This window comes from Mytilus edulis, chromosome 3, assembly GCF_963676685.1.
Source record: "Mytilus edulis chromosome 3, xbMytEdul2.2, whole genome shotgun sequence".
Taxonomy (NCBI): domain Eukaryota; kingdom Metazoa; phylum Mollusca; class Bivalvia; order Mytilida; family Mytilidae; genus Mytilus; species Mytilus edulis.
This window is the reverse complement of record NC_092346.1, coordinates 73,920,726-73,946,961: the sequence shown is the minus strand read 5'-3', so window position 1 is coordinate 73,946,961 and position 26,236 is coordinate 73,920,726. Positions and strand designations below refer to the sequence as shown.

Below are 26,236 nucleotides of genomic sequence, written 5' to 3'. Positions count from 1 at the left end.
TTATGATTATACTAATAAATCTGCTGTAATTTTATATTCTTAAACAAATGCATTGTAAAGATAATGTTAAGAAAAGTATTTTAATAATTACGATAATAATATTCATAATATAACTTTCTTGTGAATTTGTAGTGTTCTACACGGTACGTATATGACCATTGTTTTAAGATATTATGAATACAACACAATTTCAACAACAATTAGCATTGTTGCTTATAAATGGTACCTTTGACAACTATTAGCAAGTCGAAATGTACTATTGTATTTCTAATTTTTTTATTTCTCTAAAACGAATGTTCCTGTATTTATTTGTACTGTAGTCCTGTAATGTAATGTTGTCATTTTAGTGTTATGTTTAACATAGCCATAAAAATTGATGTGGTGTCCTGCCACTTGATGATAAATTAAGATTATATTTTGATTGAAAATAAACAAAATAACGAAACATACTGGCGGAGCTGTAGTATTTCCTTCCTTCATCACATGGATCATGGTAGCTTTTTCAGTATTCTCATCACTTTCAAACATTAGACAATAACCTACACATACGGAAGGATTCTCAGTATACTATACAGAAAAATATGAGAATATTTAGGATGACAATATACTCTTTTTCGCTATGTTTTGCTATAGATATAGGAAGATGTGGTGTGTGTGCCAATCAGACAACTCTCCATCCAAATACCAATTTATAAAAGCAAACCATTATAGGTCAATGCACGGCCTTCAACACAGAGCCTTGGCTCACACCGAGCAACAAGCTATAAAGGGCCCCACAATTACTGTTTATAAACAAAACGCACTTAAAAACATCCTAAAAAATCCTTTGTTTTAGAACAATTAACAAATACTACTAAAACATCGATTAACATGTAAATCATGGCAAGGACTAATTATCACCATTAATTAATTGAATGTGTCCACGTCACGTCACCGAAGGATTTAGAATATGCATGTCAATTGCATCAAGATAATATCGATGGAAACCTATTCTATCATCAGATGCATTCAAAATGAGTTTGACTGTTCCTTTGGTATTTTTCGTCCCTCTCTTTGGTAACAAATATACAGGTTTCAATAAAAAAATAAAATTAAAAATTACGAATTGGTTGCCAAACTGAAATTGAACCTTTTTTGTTTGATATTATGATGTTTATATTGCTTATAAAATGTTGATTGATTCAAAATAATGAGGATTTCTTCTCACATGCTTGTAATGCATAGTAGCATTTGTCACAAAATTATGACTTTTTGACTTTTTATTTCTGTTGCGTCGTATTGATTGACCATTTCCACTTTTGTAAGTGTTAGCGTACTAAAGTTTGAGCCTGTATCACTAGTGAGATGTAATAAATTTTTCCAGAATGAATTGTATATACAAAAAGCGATTCGGACGCACAAAATTTATAAAATGTAATTGTTTGGTATAAATAAAATTCTCCTCAATGTATTATCATCTATGTCTCTAAACTATTTCAATATTTTAGACATTTTACAACCAAAAGTACATAAGCAGCAATGAAAGAAAAGTATACAAAAAGTGACCATAACACTATAACAAATCGGCGGGATGTATACATACCGTGTAACGCCAAAGATAAATTTATGGATACACCTTTTTAATGAACAGATATTACACGGTCTCTTGATTATAAGAGTTGCATAATTGTTTTACTTAACTTTACATAATTTGTTTACTAACCAATTTTTACTTACGGGGTGTTTCTTTAAAAAAATAATTTTAATATTGATCTTTTTGTTGTGATTAAATAATAATACTTTGGGAATATCATTCTTAAAAACTTATTAAATTCGTAATTTTTTTATGATGAGATTTTTTTTTAGCCAAACGAAAATAGTATTTGCATGTGTTTGCACTAGTCCTAAGTTCGGACACTCATTTTCAGTAGTTGTCGTTTGTTGATGTGGTTTACAATTGTGTCTCATTTCTCGTTTTATGTATAGATTAGACATTTGCTTTTCCTATTTCAATGGTTTCACACTAGTCATTTTGTGGGCTTTTATGGACTGCCGTTCGGTGTGAGTCAAGGCTCAGTGCACTACAAACCATTAAAGTCTGAAATGGCCTATATCTGTACTCGACTGTACTGATTTTTAACTCGACCAGTCTGAATTGGTCTGACTTTTACTTGATATTACTCGACCCCAGTCTGAACCATACTTGACTGTACTGAATCGTACTTGACTCTTATCTTTGCTGTTGAAAATAGTCTGAACTATTACTCGACCAGTCTTAAACAGTCTTAACCCATTCTTGACATGTACTCGACCTATTTTTCCAGTCTAAACCATACTTAACCAAAGGTCTGAACAATACTCGACCAGTCTGAACCATACTAGACCAAAAACCCTCTACTTTTTTAACTGTTTAAATAAATCTTTTTTTTAACTGACATATATAACAACAGCCAACAAAATTTATAAAAGATTTTAACCTTATATAAAAAAATATATCTCTGATTACATTTAGGTTAAAAAAAATATATTATATATAACTTATATCAAAAAAGGGATAAAATTAAATAAATAAATAAAATTATATTTCTGATTAGTGGTGAAATATAAAGTATAACCTCTGCTTGGGGCAAACTCATAAATAAGATCACACCTGGTCAGAGGTATTAAGTCTAAATAAAATTGATTCAAAATTGCATAATCCTGTTTAAATTAAATAACAAGGCCTTTCGAATATACATGTATGTACTAGATAAGGAATACACGAATTTAAGAAAATAGGGCTTTCTTTTTACCTGTAAAATACACATGCACTGAGTAATTTAGAACATATTAAAGTGCTGTATGTATGCCATGTTAATTTGACAAAAAATACTTAAATTAATTTAAATTTTTTTTTATTGTTACGTTAGAATACATTTCCTTTTTTAAAAAGGTTATCAAGGATTGCTAGGGAAATTCTATTATAATGATTATATTAAATTCTTGGTTTAATAAAACAAAACAATTAAGGTCTCATTTTTTAAAAATTTATTAAGTTGTTTTATATACTATTTTATATATATCTTAATAAAAAAACATTCACTGCATTAAGTCAACTGACAACATAAATCTATACTAGGCTTAAGTTAATGGTGAAAATAGTCCAATTACCACAAAATACTTCCGAAATATTCATAAAATATGAATAATATTGAAGATATTAGTCATAATTCATTTTTTTTAAATTATTTGATCAACTTGTTTCATTTATATTTTAAAAGTTGATATATATTATTATGTAAGTGTTGATTAATATTGAGTTGAAGTTATATTATGATTGATTATTGTGAAATTTTAATTTCAATATTGTATTGAATACATTTTTAATTTCAAGTTGTTGTTTAAATTTCATTTTTATTAAATAAAATCCTAAATTGATAAAATTCAGTTAATAGATACAAAGAATATGTCTAGTTTGGTTAAGACTCGGTCGAGTATGGTTGAGACTAGGTCGAGTATGGTTGAGACTAGGTCGAGTACGGTTCAGACTAGGTCGAGTACGGTTCAGACTTGGTCGAGTACAGTTTAGACTCGTATAAAACGGTTAAGTACTGGTCAAGTACATATTCAGACTGTTAAGTATGGTTCAGAATTCAGTCGAGTATTATCGAGTTAATCTCAGACGAATTCAGACTGGTCGAGTAAAAATCAGTACAGTCGAGTACAGATATAGGCTATTTAAGACTTTTAATGGTTTGTAGTGGTGTTGAAGACATACTTTCACCTATCATGGTTTTCTTTTACAAATTGTGACTTGGATGGAGATTTGACTCATTCACACTTATACCACATCTTCTTATATCGAAATACTCGGTAGTTTCGTGATAACATGTATTATAACTTTAAAGGAACTGTATTATCTTTGTGACTTCATAATGTAATTGAAAGCTGCTACAATCAAACTGTTTATCTGAGTGATCTGGTGATAATTATTGAATTGTTGCGAAATTAAAACGGTCTCAATGTTTTTATATTGACATTACGTTCATATAGCTTTTATGGATTAATCATAATTTTGTGATTTCATTATAACAATTTTATAATCGCATTCACAAAAACGAGTGATAATGTGGAATTTCCGATAAATAAAGTTTCTTTACTTGACATTTGATAAAGAATATCTAAAACTAATGTTGTATCATAATTCAGGCTTTTTCGGCTGGTGCAAGTGTAAAGATTATCAATGGTGAAGATGCCAATATAGCAGATCATCCATGGATGGTGTCTGTTCAGTTTAAAACTGGTGCAAATTTTACCCATGAATGTGGTGGATCAATAATTGACAAAAGCTGGGTTGTTACAGCAGGACATTGTAATATTTTAGGATATAAGTAAGCTTGCTTATTTACAGTTTATAAATTAATTTAAAGATTAATACAGCTAAAACTGTTAATGATGAAATGGACTTGTTTTCATAAGTCTGCAATTAGGTAATAGTGCAGGGGACTCATACACTTTTCAGTTTCATTTCATGCTACTTTTGTTTTTACAATAAATAATATTTATGTGATGAACTCCGTAAAAAATAATGTATTTGGGAAATGGCGTTCAAGGTTTTTTCTGTGTATTTTCTAAATTGTGTTTTTTGAAGAATTATAATATGATATTGAAAATATCACTATTTTTCAACAACTTCATAGCTTCTCGCATTAGCTTTTTTGTCTTCTGCATTTAAATATAATTTTTTTTAAATATTCAGTGATAAACTTGCAAAATTTCTTTTTGTCTGCTACGGTGATTTTTCTGTGGTTGATATGTGTGACGTCAAGACGTCATAAGTCTACATTTAGCAAGATATTTTATATTGACCACCAATTAACATATATAAATAGATATTAAAGGTAAACATAGAAACAAGTATACGGATACGTAAAATAATCCTTAAATGTACGTGATTCTAATGTCCGATAAAAATAGTAGAATGCTACACCTTATGTAATATTGTATACTTATTGACTGAGTATAAGTGGAATAGTAAGTTTGTTGTCCCCCGAGGTGCAACTATTGTCCAGAGGCGTAACAAGGGCAATAGTTGTATCCGAGGGGAGAATAAACTTCCTATACTACAAATATCCAGTCAGTAAGTGTTTTATAATATCGAAAAAGACAACAGACAATAAATAGCTGTGATAAATCAACTGTCGTAATATATAAAGCAGAATCCCAACCATAATGATAACTTTATTTAATCATTCTGAAATGCTACGTTTTGCACTTGCGTCAACCCTAGAGTAATAAGGTTAAAAGCGACATCGTTACTCCCGTGGATCTAAAATCCTCCAATCCCGTAGCTGGATTGTAAATGCCGCGTTATATATTGACGCTTGCGGTCAAATAGTTTCATCGAGGTCCATCAGTTGGAAAATATTGACCGGTTCATTAGTTCAAAGCTTGAAATTTGAAGAAATAGTCAAAGTATTGTGCACTTATTTTATATAGAAAATGATAACTGAGGTATTATAATTTCTATTATCAAATGATTTCTATATCTTTTTTACTTGGATTGTATAGTACTCGATGTGGTTTACTACTGAATTGATATGCCGTAGAGGTTTAAGCTTGTCACAGTGTTTAATGAAACCTTCACCATGATCAAATGAATTATATATCTTGTTTTTATATATGGCTATAAACATGAATACACTATGTTCCGGATTTTGTTTTCTGTAATTAGTTAATACTTCAGTTTTATCATGTATATCTTTTATATTCATTTGATAAAATATACTGTTTGCAATAAATAGCATAAATTGTTTTAAATAATAAGTGTGTTCTTATCCCAAGCAGCAAACCCTAGCCGTATTTGGCACAACCTTTTTGAACTTTTGATCCTCAGTTCTGTACAACTTTGTATTTGTTTTGTAACTTTTATATCTGGGCGTCACTGGTAAGTCTTGTGTGGACGAGGCGCGTTTATGGCGTATTGTATTTTAAATCTGATGCCTTTTTCATGTTTATTCATGTGTTTCTTTGTCTTATATGTTCTCCTATTTATCTGTATTGTAGTCCTGTAATATTTTGTTGTCATTTTAATGTTATATTTAACATTGCTATTAAAGTGCGAGGTTTGGCATGCCACAAAACCAGGTTCAACCCGGCATTTTTTTCTTTAAAAATGTCCTGTACCAAGTCAGGAATATGGTCATTGTTATATTATAGTTCGTTTCTGTGTGTGCTACATTTTAACGTTGTGTTTCCGTTGTGTCGTTTGTTTTCTCTTATATTTGAGTGTGAATTCACATTACTATAAAACGTGTCACGGTACTTTTCTATCCCCAATTCATGCATTTGGTTTTGATGTTATATTTGTTATTCTCATCGGATTTTGTCTAATGCTTAGTCCGTTTCTGTGTGTGTTACATTTTAATGTTGTGTCATTGTTCTCCTCTTATATTTAAAGCGTTTCCCTCAGTTTTAGTTTGTTACCTCGATTTTGTTTTTTGTCCATGGATTTACGAGTTTTGAACACCGGTATACTATAGCTACTGTTGCCTTTATTTATCATATCTTCGCCAATATACCTATGAGTTGCACTACTGTGCATTAAAATCTTCTAAAATATGTTTGCCTTAAGGATTAATATGTTTACTGTTGCTTATATAATTGTAATGATAACCAGACTTTTACCTTTTGTTTTTTTGTCATTTTAGGGCGAAGGATATACGAATAGCAGCTGGAAGCTCTTTTAGGAGTCAGATGACAACTATTGTACCTTTGAAAAACTTCTATAGGGTATGTGCTTTCAGTTTTACATATTTTACTACACTATGTATAGGAATGAGAAAATATTGAAATCAGCCAATTTTTTTCGTCTTTCCGTTCCATCCGCCGGTACAACACGGTAGGTTTTAAAACAACACAACATGTATCATCACAATTCTTATCAACAGAACAAATACAACATATTTGGCAGCTAATGATTTATAACATTGGAGTGTTTTTTAAAAACGTCAAACTTATAATTTTTTTACGTTAACTAACGAATTGAGACATGCCCCACTCTACAAATGGTGCATTCTTAATCCTCCCGATTGAAGGAATATATATATAAGAAATTATTGATCTTGAAAGGTTACGATAAGTTGCATATATCGAAAATGCTTAACATGATAAGGTTTACAAATATGCTAATGACAAATGTAAAACAATTCAAACGAGAAAAAATAACGGCCTAATTTATGTACAAAAAATAACGAAAAACAAATAATACATCAACAAACGACAACCAATGAATTACAGGCTCCTGACTTCAGACAGGCACATACATACAGAATATGGCGGCGATTTGACATGTTAGCGGGAGTTGCACAATATGTTTGATGAACGAGACAGTATTCTAATTACAAAGCTGTTATTTACATTTGTAGCTTTCATTTTTATTTTTTATGTGTGTGTGTACCTTGTAAGATTGGAAAACAAAACTTTTGACTAGACCGCTGTTCGAAAGTAATGTAATGATGTTTGGTGTATTTTATAACAATTACAAGAATATTAATATAGACTTGTGTTAGTAATTAGATAGTTAATTGTATTGTCTAGCTATAAAAAAGAAGATGTAGTATGATTGCCCATGAGACAACTATTCATAAGTAACCAAAATGACACAGAAATTAACAAATATAGTTGCTTTGAACTGCCTATATATATATTATTATATGTTGGTATTTCTTCTAAATCAAACTGTAAAAACAAATGATTCGTGTACATATAGTAGCTTTAAACTAAAATCTTATAAATGAACTGGGTGAATGTATTTTGTGGATATTTGTCTTACACTAAGATTTTTTCATAAACCGATAAAAATATGTTAGAGAAACTGGAGGAGAGTTATGTTGCTCTGAACAGTCGATATTATTGTTAAATTATTCAAAGACATTGTTTATTGCCTGCTCTGTCAATGATTTCTTTCAATGTATAAAACTGTAAGACATGCATCTAAATTGGTGAGAAGTTATTTGTTTTTAGAATGTAAATGTTTAATCTCGTTGTATATTTGTCGGTGTAGTAGTAAAATCATTACAAAAAACTTAAATAAAAGAAACTGGGTCCTACTCTTTAGAATGTTTGGATTTATTAATATACGTAGAGCAATTTCATGTAATATTGAATACACATAGAAAGAACTTTACGGCGTCAAAGGATTCAAGAATATGAATATTTCAAATGACAAAGTTCTGTTTTCACAAATTATGACAACATGCAAGTGCAAATAAAAGACAAAATATCATTATGCCTGAAAAAAATATACATGACTAGCTAATTTGGTGTCTTCCTTATGGATGTACTTAGGTGCGGTTATTTAAAAATTATTAAATTAAGAAATCAAAATTAAACTATAAGCCGGTAGAGCATCGATTAAGGATAAGGATAAGCTAAAAATATTGATAGATCATGGACCTCCTTTTCGAGATATTTGAGATTTGAAATATGTCGGAAAAAGGCTGACTCGGACTTTTATCTTATATTTGCATTGATATTAATTGGGTCTCAAATCAAAAGAATGAAAATCAAGAATCTTCTAAAATTTTGGTAAATGACCTTTCTTGAGCTATGAAGTCTTATATGAAAAAATAAATGAGAGTTATGGGGCAAAATATTTTACATAGTATTGTATAGTAAAACACCAAGGAGTCCGAACATTTGACACAAATTCCAAAACCTCACCTAAGTACACCCTTATGTGTAATATAGAAGACACTTAGACAAAATAGTTTCTGTATAGATATATGTGTATACATGTGAATAACACGTCTGCAAATACTGTTTAATTGAATTTCATTCTTTATGTTTTAGCCCAAAGACTATGATGGTATCTATAATGACATCATGCTACTGCAGCTTCAAAAACCGCTTAAATTCGGATCTACCATCAATAAAATCAATCTTGAAACTGATATAGGCAAAAATTACACAGGAGACTTGTGCACAATAACAGGATGGGGTCGTAACGGTGGTATGTTTTATAAAATTGAAATTTTTTAAATTTACTGTAAACAAAATATCAACTGTGCATGCAAATAAGTGATAATACTTTTGGCTCTCTTTTTTCACCTTCAAGTCAAAAATATCTTTTATATAATAAAATATAAGTGTATAGAATACAGATATGGCAGTAAGTATTTTTTATCAAGGATTGAAACTTTAAAAAATCGTTCTTTATTGGCCATGGTATTGTCCTTAGTTTGAATATCCAATTGGTAACTTTCGCTTGTCTTTTTAAGTTTAAATCTTTGATAGAACATAATTTCTGCAATATCTGTATGCATGTACTTTGTAACTTTGTGTTATAATCTTAGTCACTATAAAACATACAAATATGTCAACCAAATCAGTTTAAGCTTGATTCAAAACCAATGAAAGCGACAGTTGTTTCCCGTAAAACCATTAAACTTTTTTGGTAATTAAACAAAAACTGAGGAAACCATATGACCTCCAAAAACAACGAGACACGACTCGTCAACAGCATAAAAAAAGAGGGGTAAAAGATATCAGAGAGACATTCAAACTGATAAATCGAAAATAAACTGACAACGCCATGGCTAAAAAAGAGAACGACAAACAGACGAATAATAGTACACAAAACAAAAGCGTCTTCTCCTATGAATGATTCATTTGCCATGCGCATCAACTATCTGCCAGAAACCACGACCATACCCGTTGAATTCGTTTGTGAATAAATGAAAAGTATGTGAATGTAAAATAAAACTAACAAGTGCATTTGATAAAGGGAACAGAGCAATATAGTATTGACGTATCCGACCTCTAAAATTAACAGCTGTTATTTTGATAATGTTTTATTTGTAAAGTCTTTCCGAAATGGTTCATTAAATGGCTTCTCCACAAATGGGAGCGGAAGTAAAAAGGACAAAAGTAAAAACATAAGTATACGAATGACAATAAAACATTTATACTAATATATAAATAAGATGTGGTAATATTATAAAAAAACGATAGCTATTCACAAATGTTATAACTGCATGGCCGTAAACAGTTAAAGCGTATGACCTTTAACAATGAGAAACAGCAATACATTATGGTCAGCTATAAAAGACCCGGACATAACAAATGCGAAATAATCAAAACGAGAAAACCAACGATCTTGATTTTAACATATCAATTAACTGGAAAATAAATATGACAGATATGAACCAACGAGATTATTAAAAATATTTGATTACAGAGGGGAATTTACCCGATCGTCTGCAAATATTGTCTATGCCTGCAGTCAATAAAACATACTGTGGAACTGCTAATTTCATGCCTGAGATTTATTGGAACAAAATACTTTGTCTTCAGGAGATTGGAAAGGATTCATGTAATGTAACTACATTTTATTTTACCCAAAATCTATCATTTGTAAATTTTTCAACTTATATAAATTTAATGATATGTGGTATGACTACCAAAGAGACAACTATCCACCAGAGTTCAAATGAACTGCATGTTGGCAATTATAAGCAGTACAGCCGTCAACTATGAGAACATGACATACCGCATGGTCAGCTATAAAAAAGGCTCCGGCATGAAAAATATGAAACAAGTACATTTAATGATTTTGGTATGCTTTAACAAAAAAGTGTTAAAACTATCGTACGTCTGACTTTTTATGATACAAAATATATATCGACGTCAAAGCATGTAACCACTTATGGTATCTTGTTTATTTTTTAATCAAAATAACTTTTCAATCATTGTTTCTGTTAAGATATAAATGACAAGAATAAAGCAAACCCATAGCATTGAAGACTTGAAACCATTTGTATGGCCATGGAATGAATTATTGGCATTTCTGATCACAAAACGCAAGTTTTAATCGAAATCCCCCAAGTTGACCAAAATCATGAACAACTCTTAAATGTAATCTGTTATAAAAGGCTACATGTAGTTTGTATGCTTTGTTCTAACTATTAATTGGAGTGCGTTTGCTTGAATTGCATTACAACTGTAATGATGATAAAGGACATGTTCCATAATTGTAATGACAGAATGTTATAGAATAGATAAACAAATCTGTGATTGTGGTACTATTTCAAATTGTTAAGCAGATTTGACAACCTGTATAGTTGAAATTAGTCCAAGAAGAACTAATTTACTAACTACTGTGGCTTTGCATACAACCGTTTTTTTCCTTCAGAGATTCTATTATATATACAGGGCGATAGTGGTGGACCTGTGATTTGCAATAACGATAACAAGCTAGCTGGCTTACTATCCTTTGGGCTTAAATGTAATGGACCTACACCAAGTGTTCATACCAAAATTGCTGCTTACTTAGATTGGATCAAAGACACAATGAATACGAAAAATAAGAAGAATAAGAAAGATAAGAAAAACAAGAACAATACGAAAAGCAAAGGAAAGAAGAGCAACAAAAATAACAGAAACAGAAATTAATACGACAATAAAATTAGACATAGAATGTTAGTTATTCAATATGTTGTTGTTGTCTTCTTTCTCACCGACTTTAAAACTCTAATTCAAAAGGAAAACCAAAGGATAAGGTTGCAAATTTAAAACACTGAAATTGTTCAAACTATTACCAAACACTGTGAAAAGGTATGGAACGCCACAGCTGTCTTATATGGAAATCTCATATTACGTTATGTTGTTTAATTGTGACTTGATGATATTATGTCTTTACATAATGATGTTTTGATATAACTCAATATGGAATAGTCATTACTTAATGATATTTTTATATTTTACGATATGGTAAACCGTTTCGTATTGACTTGATATAGTTTTATCATGACTTGATATGGTTTTGTCATTAATCAATTTGGCTTTGTCATTAGTCGATGTGGTTTCACCATTATTTAATGTAGTTGTTTCATTAAGCAATGTGGTTTTAACATTCCTTGATGTGTATGTGACTATGTAGTTATTTCATTACATGATGTGGTTTTGTTGTTCCGTAATGATGATTTGCCAGTTCTTTATATGGTTTTAAAATTACGTAATGATGTTTCAAATTTGACGATTTGACACTACATGATGTGCTTGTTTCAGTATTTGATGTGGTCCTTTCATTCTTTGATGTGGTTATCACATTACGTGGTGCAGGTAAAACCACGTGACCATTTCGGAAAAACTATTTTTAAACTGATTGCACTATGTCGTTTGTTTAATGTCCTTGAGTTTCGCTATCCATTAAGTTCAAGTTCAAATTAAAGTTCGACTTTTTGTTCAGAGTTACTAGGTATTAAAAAGTGGAACGGCAGACAAAAATAAAAAAATAGTACTAAACTATTTACAGCCTTTCGGCCATACGGGGGATATCCCTAAACTATTTGGTCCTGCCGTTTATACTTCTTTCTTAATTCTCAAATAGAAGCAGTATTATATAATAATTCATGAAAGATTCCACGGAATTCTCGCCTCGTCTGATATTGCTGCTGTCAGTGTAAAAGCGTAATGTTGACTTTACATTTATTTGTACATATATCGGTAAATACAAAATTAAAAAAGAAATGTTTTTGTCTTGAACTTGAAGAATAACTCCTATACAAGTTTTGTACTAATCCATTGAGTTTTTCAAATGTATCATACCAAAACAGTTTAATTCGGTAATATTTAATGCAAAAAAACAACGTATATAGAAATAAGAAAATGTGGTATGATTGCCAATGAGACAACTCTCATCCAAATATTTATCACATGACGTAGAAGATTTAAACAACTATATTTGACTGTATAGTCTTCAAAAATGAGCAAAATCCATACCACATAATATGCTATAAAAGGTCCCGAAATGAAAAATGTAAAAACAATTTAAACGAAAAATCTGACAATCTAAATGGCCGACGCCACTAACGACAACGAAACATAGGTTTGATGTGTTTCATTGCCGCAATAATAATGGCAAGACAAGACAAGACAATTTATTTCAACTTAGGCACACGTATGGTGCTACAAGAGGATACCAATTATACATTAACAATTACATATATACATGTTCATATACATTTACAAACAAGACACCAAGGTTCAACTTAAAAATCAAAAGACTTGTACTTTATTGTCGGCAATCACTGGGTGTATACTTTCACTAATTACACGACAGCTACCATACCTTAAGCGGAATCTGTTTAACCTTCTGGAGCACGCGAGATCATCCCCAATGGATTTATATTACCTAGTAATACCGATCTATTGATTTAAGCCTATTGGATATTTTTTTTTATATTTTCTTATGTTGTATTGTTATATTACAGTCCGAGTTTATGTTAGGGTTTATCGCTCACATACATGTTAAACTCCACCACGTGCACTTTCTGTATGTGCCTGCTAAAGCCACTCGAAGACCTGTGGTTCAATGGTTGCCATTGTTTCATGTGCGTCATATTTGTTTTTCGTAGATTGTTTCGTTTTGAATTTGAATTGTTTCACATTTTCACGTGGTAGCCTTTGTAGCCTTTTTTACCATACGGTGCGTTGAAGGATGAACGTTTGCCTATGATTGTGTACGTCCATTACTGTGGCATTTAAACTTTAGTGGATAGTAATCTCATTGGTAATCATTACACATCGGACTTTATTTCAATTTCTATGTTGGGTTTTGTACAATGTATGCGTTTACTTTTCTACATTGGTTAGAGGTATAGGGGGAGGGTTGAGATCTCACAAACATGTTTAACCCCGCCGCATTTTTGCGCCTGTCCCAAGTCAGGAGCCTCTGGCCTTTGTTAGTCTTGTATTATTTTAATTTTAGTTTCTTGTGTACAATTTGGAAATTAGTATGGCGTTCATTATCACTGGACTAGTATATATTTGTTTAGGGGCCAGCTGAAGGACGCCTCCGGGTGTGGGAATTTCTCGCTACATTGAAGACCTGTTGGTGACCCTCTGCTGTTGTTTTTTATTTGGTCGGGTTGTTGTCTGTTTGACACATTACCCATTTCCATTCTCAATTTTAATGTAACATTGTTTATCTTTTGTACAAATACCCCTCGGTCCACTTTTTGTAAGCCCGGACAAAAGCCCTTGATCTTAGATAGAAAAAATTAAATACCGTGACGAACTCATATTAGATAACTCCAATTTTAATTCGAAATCTTAATCTAAACGAAACGCATATTCCACTCTAACTTAAACTCTACCCAAAAAGGCGCCTTAAATTCAAAGTTGAGGTCAAATTCATTATTGTAACTCGAATGCTACCTTTAAATTGACTCAGACTTGAAATTGAACCCGAAACTTAATGCAATAGATCGAAGACTTAACTGAAAGTTTAATTCGAAAAGCAACCCAAACTTTAATTTAAACTCTAAATCGATGGATGGCCACACTCAACCAAGGCACATAAAAACATGGAAATCTATGATCTAAAAACAGAACTAGTCTTTCCGGAATGGTCACGTGGTTTTACCTCCACCACGTAATGTGATAACCACATCAAAAATGAAAGGACCACATCATGTAGTGGTATGGGCTTTGCTCATTGTTGAAGGCCGTACGGTGACCTATGGTTGTTAATGTCTGTGTCATTTTGGTCTCTTGTGGACAGTTGTCTCATTGGCAATCATACCACATCATGTAGTGTCAAATCGTCATTACATTATGTTTAAACCATATAAAAAATTGGCAAATCATCATTACGAAACAACAAAACAACATCATGTAGTGAAACAACTACATAATGTTAAGTCACATACACATCAAGTAATGTTAAAACCTTATTGTCTAATGAAACAACCACTTAAAATAATGGTGAAACCACATCGAGTTATGGCAAAACCATATTAAGTAATGACAAAACTATTCAATACGAAAAAATTCAATACGAAACCATGTCGTGTAATGTCGAAATATGATTAAGTAACTACTATTCGATATTGAGTTATATCGAAACATCATTACGTAAAGTCAAAACCATTTTTATGTAAAGACAAAATATTATCAAGTAATAATAAAACAACATAACATTATATCAGAATTCCACATAAGGCAGCTGTGGCGTTCCATAAAAAGGTGAAACTTAGTTTTGAACGAATCTACAAGCAACTTTAGACTTTGCATGCATGATTAAACATTTGTTTTCGGAACATTTATAATAGGATATGATTTAAATTGTTTGTTTCTCAACAGTATGAGTGTCTTTTGTATTAGTAGTACGGCGGCTTTGTGAAAAATTGTGCACATCCTGCTACAAGCATGAAATTTGGCATAGACCTTCCTCAACTATTACTCTTTTATTTCAGATAGGGAGGCATTTGAAAAAAAATGTCGCACTTCCGGTAAAATCCAAAATGGCGGACTGCATACTTAAATCAGCCCAATATCGAATCCATTATTCAAAATATTCATTTCATTATTCAAAATTGGCTATTTCTTAATTTGCACGCTTAATTCGATATTTAAGTCATTCGTTACTCCTCTAATATGCGTTGCGGAACATATCGACTATATACCTTTTGTTTCTATCTTGATAAGCTTTCGATTGAGGCATAAAATATCTGTAATTAGGGGCTAAAGGGTCATAGCAGTCCATTCCGTTATTCAAAATATCCATTTCATTATTCAAAATTGGCTATTTCTAAATGTTCACGCGTATTATATATTTAAGTCCTTAGTTACTCCTCTAATATGCGTTGCAGAACATATTGACTATATACCTTTTGTTCCTCTCTAGATAAGCTTTCGATTGAGGTATAATATATATCTGTAATTAGAGGCTGAAGGGTCCTACCAGTCCAGTCCATTATTCAAAATATCCATTTCATTATTCAAAATTGGCTATTTCTCAATGTTCACGCGAATTTCGATATTTAAATCCTTAGTTACTTCTCTGATATGCGTTGCGGAACATACTGACTATATAACTTTTGTTCCTCTCTTGACAAGCTTTCGAATGAGGTATATTATATATCTGTAATTAGGGGCTGAAGGGTCATAGCAGTCCATTCTATTATTCAAAATATCCATTTCATTATTCAAAATTGGCTATTTCTAAATGTTCACGCGTATTTCGATATTCAAGTCCTTCGTTACTCCTGTAATATCCGTTGCGGAACATATTGACTATATACCTTTTGTTCCGATTGAGGTATAGTATATATCTGTAATTAGGAAGTGAAGGGTCATAGCAGTCCATTCCATTATTCAATATTCATTTTTTAATATTGAATAATGAATAGTGAACTGGGTGGAGTTTATTGTTACAGGAATATGATGTAATTATAAAACATATTAAGGGTAACGATAATGTAATAGCAGATGCTTTATCTAGAGCTTATTAAAACACTTTGTATACACTATGTATTTTTGTTCATATTATTCATGATAAGTTTTTGTTACACTTAAACTTCTTTTAAGGTCGGGGGGGGGGGGGGGAGTGGGGGTGTTATGATATTGTAATTATTATATTTGTTTGAGTTTGCCTTATTTGTTTTGTGTGGCCTGATAGTTGTTTACAAAATAATCTTAAAACTGTGCAGTTTAGAAATCACTGGAACAATCGCAGAATGATTGGAACTTTCCATTTGACTTACATAATGATACCAGAATGATCCTAATAAAAGATGCGTAATTTAAACTTTTACATTTTACTAGAAACATCCGTTGTAACTGTCTAGGACGTTCCATTTCTAGAGTCTTCTAGAAATTTCCGTGACAACTATATATATACAAACACTAAGTTAAACTCTCAGACTTAGACATCGATAGACATTAGTATTCACAGCATTTGGATTGACACTTTTATTCTACAAACAACATCATACTGGATTGTGACCTTAGTAGTGAACGTAATATTCAGATTGGATTCCGAGAAGATTTCCGAATACAGATAAAGATAAAAGATTGGACTCATATTTTGTCAGTTAAGTTAAGGGGGTACCCAACACTATACCCCAAAAAAATCCTGTCGTTTAATTTTTCTTAATTTTTTTTCATTGATAAACTAGGCCAACCTCAACATCTTGTAAAAATTTTAAAACATTTGAACCATAGGTTTAAAAGATTTGGCAACTCAAATATGGCATCTTTTACATACTAGTATCGGCCAAAATTGGAAGTTTCTGAAATATGGGTATAGGGTTGAATTTGTTAAAAATTTAAAAATTTAATCCTAAATTGACAATAGCATAGCTAATAATGATAGCTGAGGTGAATATTAGTTCACTGATACCCCTTCCTTGTAAGTTTTTTATTCCGGATTTAAAATTTTGCCAGAACTTTAATAGGGGGTATCAGAATCAGCCCCGAAAATTGAATGCTGTGCTTCTAGTATTTGAAGAAGATTTTTTTTTTGAAAAAAAAATGTGTCGTTTAATTTTTTCATAAAACTAAGCATTTGTAGTGCTATACTAGTCGGTTGTTCATGCAAAATTATTTTAAAATTTAACCGTTAGATTTTTTGGTATTTAAGTTTAAATTACGCCCCACCCTCAAATTGGTTCATTAAATAAGAGCAAAATCTATTCAAAAAGTACATAATGGCCATATTTTTGTTCGTCTTTAGAACTAGGCCTTAGCTATTTGGTATGTTGATGTATCATCATAGGGTTAAGTGTCTTGCATCATGATGACCTTTGCGTGACCTTCAAATGTGACCTCAAGGTCAACTTTATGGGTTTTTTCCCGCGAAAAACACAACCATGTAGGCCATAACTTCTTTTCCTTTTGACCTAGGCCTTACATCTTTGGCATGTGGATGTATCATCATGAGGTGGTGTGCCTTCTTAAAATTTTGACCTTCATGTGACCTTGAACTTTGACCTCAAGGACGATAAATGTAGTTTTTGGTAAGAAACACTTGTACGGGCCATGACTTTTATGAAGTCAGTATGAATTCATATTTATTTTAAAAAATCATGTTACACAAGCTTTAATCGACCATACAACAATATAGAAAGATTTATGACATGTCAACCCATTCAATGCACACGGAATAAATAATCGACATGTAGTCACATAAAATTGTTTGAAAAGGGAATCGTTTCTATTGAAGCGCAGCGTACGTACTTAACTACTCAACAGACAGCAAAGTGAAAACTTCCTAGAAATCAAACAGTAGGAGGAGTCATGCCAAATAACTATATACCAATAATGGGACGGACGGAAGGACAGACGGACAGGGGTAAATCAATACCCCCCCCCCCCCCCCCCCCCCCCGACTTTCAGTTGCACTGCAGGGGCAAAAAAAGGATGTAACTGATTTTTCATTTGAGATACGAGCTGTTGAAATTAAAAGCATGACACGCCAAAAATACACATGATTCATAGGGAAAAGCTTTAAAGTTGGCAGATGCTTTACATGATCAAGATTTTCAATTTATTGGTCTTTTGGCCAGATTCAAAAATATACAATTCAAAACATAACGACAAAACCATTGGTGCAAAGAACCACGGCTCATAAGAGATGAAATAGATCTGACATCCTTATACTGTTAAATTAAGTTTGTTAAACATAGAATGTTTTTAGTATTTCTGCAGAGGTTATGAAAATTAGATACAACTGGTTTTTAGTTAAAAGCACGGCAGTTACAAGTTTCACATTTGGGGCCCCTTATTATTATAGAGAATGATTACTCTATTCAGTAATAATCTTGAATTGAGACTTGAGAAGAAACATTTTCACTTGTCACTTGCAATAACACCACACTTTCTTTTTTATATTTATTTCAAAATTGAATTTGATAAAAAAAAAAATCGGAAAGATACACAAGTTAACATGACAAATGCACAACAAAAGAAAATAATAAATTTTGCCATCCCTTCGAAATTTAAATTTGATAAAGCGAAAATGACATGTTCTATTTATATCATACATGTGTAGTTTCAGTTTCAACTATGATTCTAAATATAGACTTTACTTTCCCTAAAATTGCGGACGGAATAGAAGACACCCGTTAATTTTCTACACCTGTCAGGATAAAGGTTGGGAAAAGATACTAGAAAGATATAGTTTTTTTTTATTCAGATGAATTAAGAAAGCAAAAATATGTGTAGTGTTTTTTGGACTGAAAAGGACGTTTTTTTCCTTCTTTTTGCCTTGTTCCGTGACATGTAAATGATGCACTGGTGGTTGATTATCCCTCTGGGTATCTTCTAACTTTTTACATTAATATAAATCATGCAATAAATATTCAATTGCACTTTAAAAAATATGACAGCAATTATAAAATTATAAATTATTCGTAATCTTTTTTACATTACTACATGTATTACTAAGGCCATAGTGTATTTCCTTAAAAATCAAACCTCATGTTATGTTTTAAAAAAAAGTATTGTGGAGTCAATTCAGTTTTGATTTAATCAATTTAATAAGAAGATCTACAAACATAAGCATTGTGTAATTGTCCAGGGATTCTTATTTATTTTGTTAAAATTTTATTGTCGGAGGGAGCTACCATTTGAGGTAGGAGGGGTCCTGATCCCGAAATCCCGGCTTAAAAAACCGAAATCCCGAGGTCCAGAAATCCTGACCCCCGAAATTCAAAAAAAGAATTTCCGGATCTCGAAAGGGTCAATCCCTAAATCCTGACCTTAAAAACACTCGATCCCGGAGTCCCGATTAAGGTCCTATCCACCCTCATTTGAGGAGGGGGAAAGGGAGTGGGGGGGCTTGGATGAAATTTGAAAAAAAGGCAAGACAGGCTTTTGAACAAACAAAGGAAGAATCAGTAATTTGGCATAACAAGCAGGATGACAATTTATGAAAACAATTCCAGTAAACTAATGAAAATTGCAGGTCCGTAAAAGAATGAAAAATAAAAAATGCAGGACAATAATGATGATTACACCTATAAAAAAAAATGCAGGACAAATTTTTAAATCCTAGCTCTCCCCCCCCCCCCCCCTCAAATCAAATGGTAGCATCCTTAGACTTTTAACTTTTTGTATTTTATTTCATTTTATTTAAGACCTAGACATTGCCAAGTAAAAAACGAAAACAGTTATGGTACTTTCTCTTTCTGTTTCCCTCCTTTTCTAACGTCCTGGTTTTCTTTTGGTAAATTTATTTCACTTCGAAATTTCCCTTTTATGTCTCATTGAAGATTCATTTATTGAAAATGAGTAACTTTAAATGAATTAAAAGATTAAAAGAATAACAACGGGTGTACAGCTGCAATAATGTAAACATTCTAATCATGATCTTTTAAAAGCTTACATATTGCACATAATTTTAAAACGTAGCAATGAATCAGACTATGAGTAAGAGTTATCTTTTCTTAGGTGTTCTGTACCCCCTTAACAGTAATATATGTGTAATATTTCTAGTAAACTTTTGTACAATAAATCTTGTTAAATTTTATTATCGATTTGTGTCTTTTGTTGGCTACAATTTAAAGGTGATTTCTGACCGTAACAACGTAGAAAAGTAAACGCATAACAATACGCACATTAAATTCAGTTCAAGTCCGAGTCCGATGTCAGAAGATGTAACAAAAGAAAATAAATTAAATGACAATAATACATAAATAACAACAGACTACTAGCAGTTAACTATGTATCATACTATCATAAAATATATGAGAAGAACATTACCCGTGTCATGCCAACAACTGTTAACAGTTTTTTTTTTTAAATAAATGTGTTTAGTTCCGATGCAAAGACCCTATAGGTGAATCAATATTAAAGCCAAAATATGCAATCTTTAATGACCTGACAACAGTATCGGAACTATATGAGGTGAATACTGACATTTGTGTGCTTTGTGAAGAATATTACCATAAAAGATTGGATGTGAAATACCTGAACGTATAAGATGTCTGCATGTTGAGTTATATGTACGAATTATGTCCTTATACCGATGATAAAATTTAGTAAATGTTTTGACTAGTTTGTGATATCGAAAATCATGGTGTAATCATTTTTCAGTAAAACATAAATTTCTCTCGCTAAAATCTAATACGTTGTTACATACACGAGCGAATCGTACAAGTTGAGATATATAAACACCGTAAGATGGTGACAAGGGAAGTCACCATCTAAAAATGGATGATTAACGATAGGAAATGAAAAATCAATTATTTTATCATAAATTTTTGTATTAAGCTTCCCGTTAATGATATTGATATCAAGATCGAGGAAAGGGCAGTGGTCATTGTTAGTATTAGCTTTATTTAAAGTAAGTTCAACAGGATAAATGTCTTTAGTTACATACTGAAGTCGTCATTTTTGAGAGCAATATATCATCCAAATATCTAAAAGTATTGTTAAATTTTTGTATCAAATGTTGTTTCGATGGGTCTTTGCTAATTTTAGTCATCAATTGTAACTCATAACAATACAAAAATAGGTCCGCAAAAGAAATTAATTCCACTATTTTCAAAGGCCTTATTTGAACAATTTATAATCAGGTTTTTGTTATTGTTCCAAGTGTACTAGTAAGTAGAATAGAAAATTTAGTAGTGGAACAATGGCTTGAAGATGAAATAAATTGATATTTGTAAGGTTTTTTGTGTAGCTTCGGAAGCCAGTACATAGTTGGGACTTTCATTGTATTTGGTTCTGCTTGTAAAGAAGTAGCTAAAAGTTTGTATTTGTTCTTGATGGCCAACGTAGATACAAGTATCTTGTCTTAGGGAGGGATAAATCATATTTTGTAAAGAATCACTCTGATTCAAACAAAAAATTCTCTGAAACCGATATTATCAAAATGCTTGATTTCTTGATTGACAACATATTTGTAACGTTCGGAGGACGTGTTTTTCAACAGACTGTCGGCATCCCAATGGGAACAAACTGTGCCCCTCTACTTGCCGACTTTTTTCTTTATTATTATGAGGCTGACTTCATGCAGAAACTTCTTAGGAAGAAAGATAAGAAGTTAGCAATATCCTCTAACTCTACTTTCCGCTATATAGATGACGTTCTTTCACTAAACAATTCAAAATTTGGTGACTATGTGGAACGCATCTATCCCATCGAATCGGAGATAAAGGATACTACAGATACAGTTAAGTCGGCTTCATATCTTGACTTACATCTAGAAATTGACAATGAGGGTCGGTTGAAAACAAAACTTTATGACAAAAGAGATGATTTCAGCTTTCCAATTGTGAACTTTCCATTTCTAAGTAGTAACATTCCAGCAGCACCTGCATACGGGGTATATATCTCCCAATTGATACGATATTCCCGTGCTTGCATTTCCTATCATGATTTTCTTGATAGAGGGTAACTGCTCACAAGGAAGCTATTAAACCAAGAGTTCCAAATGGTGAAGTTGAAATCATCCCTTCGTAAATTTTATGGACGCCATCACGAGTTGGTTGACCGTTATGGAATAACCGTTTCACAAATGATATCGGATATGTTCCTTACGTCGTAACTACAATCCCCTTCCCTTTCATGAATGTGACCTACCGAATTAGACTATTTACCGGATTTGTAATCACATAAGCAACACGACGGGTGCCACATGTGGAGCAGGGTCTTCCTACCCTTCCGGAGCACCTGAGATCATCCCTAGTTTTTGGTGGGGTTCGTGTTGTTTATTCTTTAGTTTTCTATGTTGTGTCATGTGTACTATTGTTTTTCTGTTTGTCTTTTTCATTTTTAGCCATGGCGTTGTCAGTTTGTTTAGATTTATGAGTTTGACTGTCCCCTTGGTATCTTTCGTCCCTCTTTTACAGATGTCGTTTTCTGAAAATGAAGTCAGTTGGATTGGTGGTAAATTCGTGATTTCCTTTTGCAGAACCTCAATATAAAATTTACGTCAAACAATAATGATATTATTAGCAGCTTTATCAGCCGGGACAAAAACAAATTCCTTGGCTAGTTCTTTTAGTTTATGTTTGATACGCGAAATATGGTATTTCTGGTTGTTGTTAGGAGTAAAATGTTCTTTGAAATGTTGTATTCGGATATCAACTATCTTCATTACTGAATTAAAAAAAGAGTCCAAAGATTTTTTGTCAGCTTTTCCCCGGTTTACCCATTTCAAACAGTAGGTACGAAGTGAGTCGTGGATGATATTACGACACTCATTCCAATTAATAATTGACTGGGGACGATATTTAGGTCCTTTATTGAGGAATGATTTTAACTCTCGGTCGCGAACGATGTTAAGGTCTCCTGTTATGACATGAGAAATGGGGTCATAAGTTTATTCGGAATTACTGCAATTACATGACTTAGGTGTATTTTCAATGATATTTACATCTTTACACAATTGGTTATAATTAAACACAAATTTCCGGGTAGATTTCTTGTAAATATAACAAATAAGAGGGAGTTCAGCATTATCAAAATATCCAGGAATTTGGTCTTTAACAGAATGGTCGTTAAAAATACCGGCAATATTTACAAAATCAAAACCACCTTTATTGACATACTTTTTAGCTCACCTGTCCCGAAGGGACAAGTGAGCTTATGCCATCACTTGGCGTCCGTCGTCGTCCGTCGTCTGTCGTCGTCTGTCGTCGTAAACTATTTCAAGAATCTTCTCCTCTGAAACTACTGGGCCAAATACTTTCAAACTTTAACTGAATGTTCCTTAGGGTATCTAATTTATAAATTGTATCCGAAGTTTTGATCTATCAACAAACATGGTCGCCATTGCTAAAAATAGAACATAGGGGTCAAATGCAGTTTTTGGCTAATAACTCAAAAACCAAAGCATTTAGAGCAAATCTGACATGGGGTAATATTGTTTATCAGGTCAAGATCTATCTGCCCTGAAATTTTCAGATGAATCAGACAACCCGTTGTTGGGTTGCTGCCCCTGAATTGGTAATTTTAAGGAAATTTTGCTGTTTTTGGTTATTATCTTAAATATTATTATAGATAGAGATAAACTGTAAACAGGAATAATGTTCAGCAAAGTAAGATTTACAAATAAGTCAACATGACGGAAATGGTCAGTTGACCCCTTTAGGAGTTATTGCCCTTTATAGTCAATTTTTAACCATTTTTCGTAAATCTTAGTAATCTTTTACAAAAATCTTCTCCTCTGAAACTACTGGGCCAAATACTTCCAAACTTTAATTGAATGTTCCTTAGGGTATCTAGTTTGTAAATTGTATCCGAAGTTATGATCTATCAACAAACATGGTCGCCATTGCTAAAAATAGAACATAGGGGTCAAATGCAGTTTTTGGCTTATAACTCAAAAACCAAAGCATTTAGAGCAAATCTGACATGGGATAATATTGTTTATCAGGTCAAGATCTATCTGCCCTGAAATTTTCAGATGAATCAGACAACCTGTTGTTGGGTTGCTGCCCCTGAATTGGTAATTTTAAGGAAATTTTGCTGTTTTTGGTTATTATCTTGAATATAATTATAGATAAAAATAAACTGTAAACAGCAATAATGTTCAGCAAAGTAAGATCTTCAATTAAGTCAATTTGACCAAAATTGTCAATTGACCCCTTAAGGAGTTATTGCCCTTTAAAGACTTTTTTCACAATTTGTTCATCATGTTGACTTATTTCAAAAAATCTTCTCCTTTGAAACTGCTGTATCAATTTCAGCCAAACTTAGGCTAAATGAGTTTCAGAGTATCTAGTATAAATTTTATATTTTATTTCCTTGTATGTCAAGAAACATAGCTCAATGGCTAAAATAAAACATAGGAGAAAATGATATTTTTTTTTGGCTTTTGAAGAAAATAGGACGATCCAAAAAAATTTAAATAAATTGAAAAGCCAAAATAATCATTGATGAGAGATTTAACCAAAAGAATTAAGGTGAGCGATTCAGGCTCTTGAGAGCCTCTTGTTTTTTAATAAAATGTTTCATTTTTATTTTCAGGGCGATCAATTTTGGGAAACAGTTTAGAATAACAATATGCCATTATAATTTGAACGATTTCATACTTAGGACTGCAATATGAAATCGTGTAGCAATCCTCTTAAATTTTATTTAATTTATTAATAGGTAAAGAACAGACCTTGGTTAACAGATAATGTCTGTCGTTGTTTTTTGGAATAGAAATTAGGTCCGAAATAGTTGTATGGTTGGTTCGAGATTTTCTTTAATTGCGATTTTTCTACGTCCATGAGAACGATTTTTACGAACAGTTTTAGAAACTATATCCAAAATGTTAACAGAATCGGTTCTTGATATGTTACCAATTCCCATGATATTATCATTAAGACCGAGAGGGTAGACTTTCTGTAATTTTTTAATCCAATTCAATTCAATTATATTCCGTGATCGTACAAACTTTGAATGAGATTCACCAGGCTGCTTATTTACTACTTCTAAAGGTTGAACTGTTAAATATTTAATAGGATGATTGTGCTTCTTAAGATGTTGATAAATGATACTTTTGAATTTATTGGGTCTTTTAAAACGATACAGGACGGTGTTCTTGCGTGCGTTTAGATAAATATCGCCCCGTTTCACCTAAGTACTGAATACCGCATCCCGGTTTGTTTCATGTGAGTAAATATATAATACTGTTTGTTTTTCAAGGAATATCAGTTTCAAAATTTAAAGAAAATGTGCCACCATTAAACGTGGATCTGACCGTATTGTTGGTGGAAAGACGGGGACATGTAAGTCATGTTTTGGCATGACACTTATCGATGCTATTTCTTAGATTTATGCAAGGTTATAAAATGTTATATTGTCGATACAATATCCAATTCAAAATATGATATGAATTATGAAAGGACAGGATTAGTAAGAACTGGATTTGGTATTTGAAATGTCAAATTCATGCATTATGTGCGTCCGAACCACCTTTTTATATACATTTATCAGAAACGCTGAAACTTCTACATTTGAATGTTAAGGATGTGTTTATACGCCTAAACATCAGGATCTATATGACTAATTCAGAACTTATCAAAACGCACGAATGTATCTAAAATAATTTCGGAATTTGGGACTTAAGGGTCTTTCTGCTTTTTTTTAATTGATGAGCAGATAGTTATAAATTTGAAACCCAGGGATACGTATTCTATCAATTAGGTTCCTATTTATGTAAAACAGGATTGTCTTTTCCTAAAACATATTTTTATTTTTGTATATTGTTTCCTAATTTGGGACAAGCACATACATAATGTGCCGGGATGTATCCCTCACCCGGCACAGTGAATAAACAGGTCCATAGTTACTCAACACATTTGTTTGATACAAAAAAATGAACAGATCTTAAAATAAAATCAAAAGTACAGATATGAGAATACTGGCACCTTATGAAAGCCAGTTCAAAGCCAATAATAAATAAAACTACGTTGTGTGTTTAGTACTTAGTTGACAGTTGTTTGACTATTCATTTTTTAAGTTTGCGTTCGTCTTACGTCTGGTATATTTA

The 26,236-nt window shown here is 32.0% G+C and overlaps 1 protein-coding gene across 1 annotated transcript; it reads left to right on the top strand.

Annotated features, from left to right (window-relative positions):
- Positions 1-134: 134 nt before the first annotated feature.
- Positions 135-11,451, top strand: LOC139517395 (trypsin-like). The gene is made up of 6 exons (XM_071308380.1): positions 135-143; positions 4,168-4,349; positions 6,669-6,750; positions 8,812-8,971; positions 10,199-10,338; positions 11,173-11,451. The coding sequence occupies exons 2-6, from the start codon at positions 4,237-4,239 to the stop codon at positions 11,410-11,412; spliced, it is 735 nt and encodes a 244-aa protein (XP_071164481.1). The 5' UTR covers positions 135-143; positions 4,168-4,236; the 3' UTR covers positions 11,413-11,451.
- The last annotated feature ends 14,785 nt before the right edge of the window (positions 11,452-26,236 follow it).

Coding starts and splice junctions, on each gene's coding strand:
- LOC139517395 (XM_071308380.1), top strand. CDS start 4,237: ATGGTGTCTGTTCAGTTTAAAACTGGTGCAAATTTTACCCATGAATGT. Junction 4,350..6,668: donor TGTAATATTTTAGGATATAA/GTAAGCTTGCTT, acceptor TTGTCATTTTAG/GGCGAAGGATATACGAATAG. Junction 10,339..11,172: donor TTGGAAAGGATTCATGTAAT/GTAACTACATTT, acceptor TTATATATACAG/GGCGATAGTGGTGGACCTGT.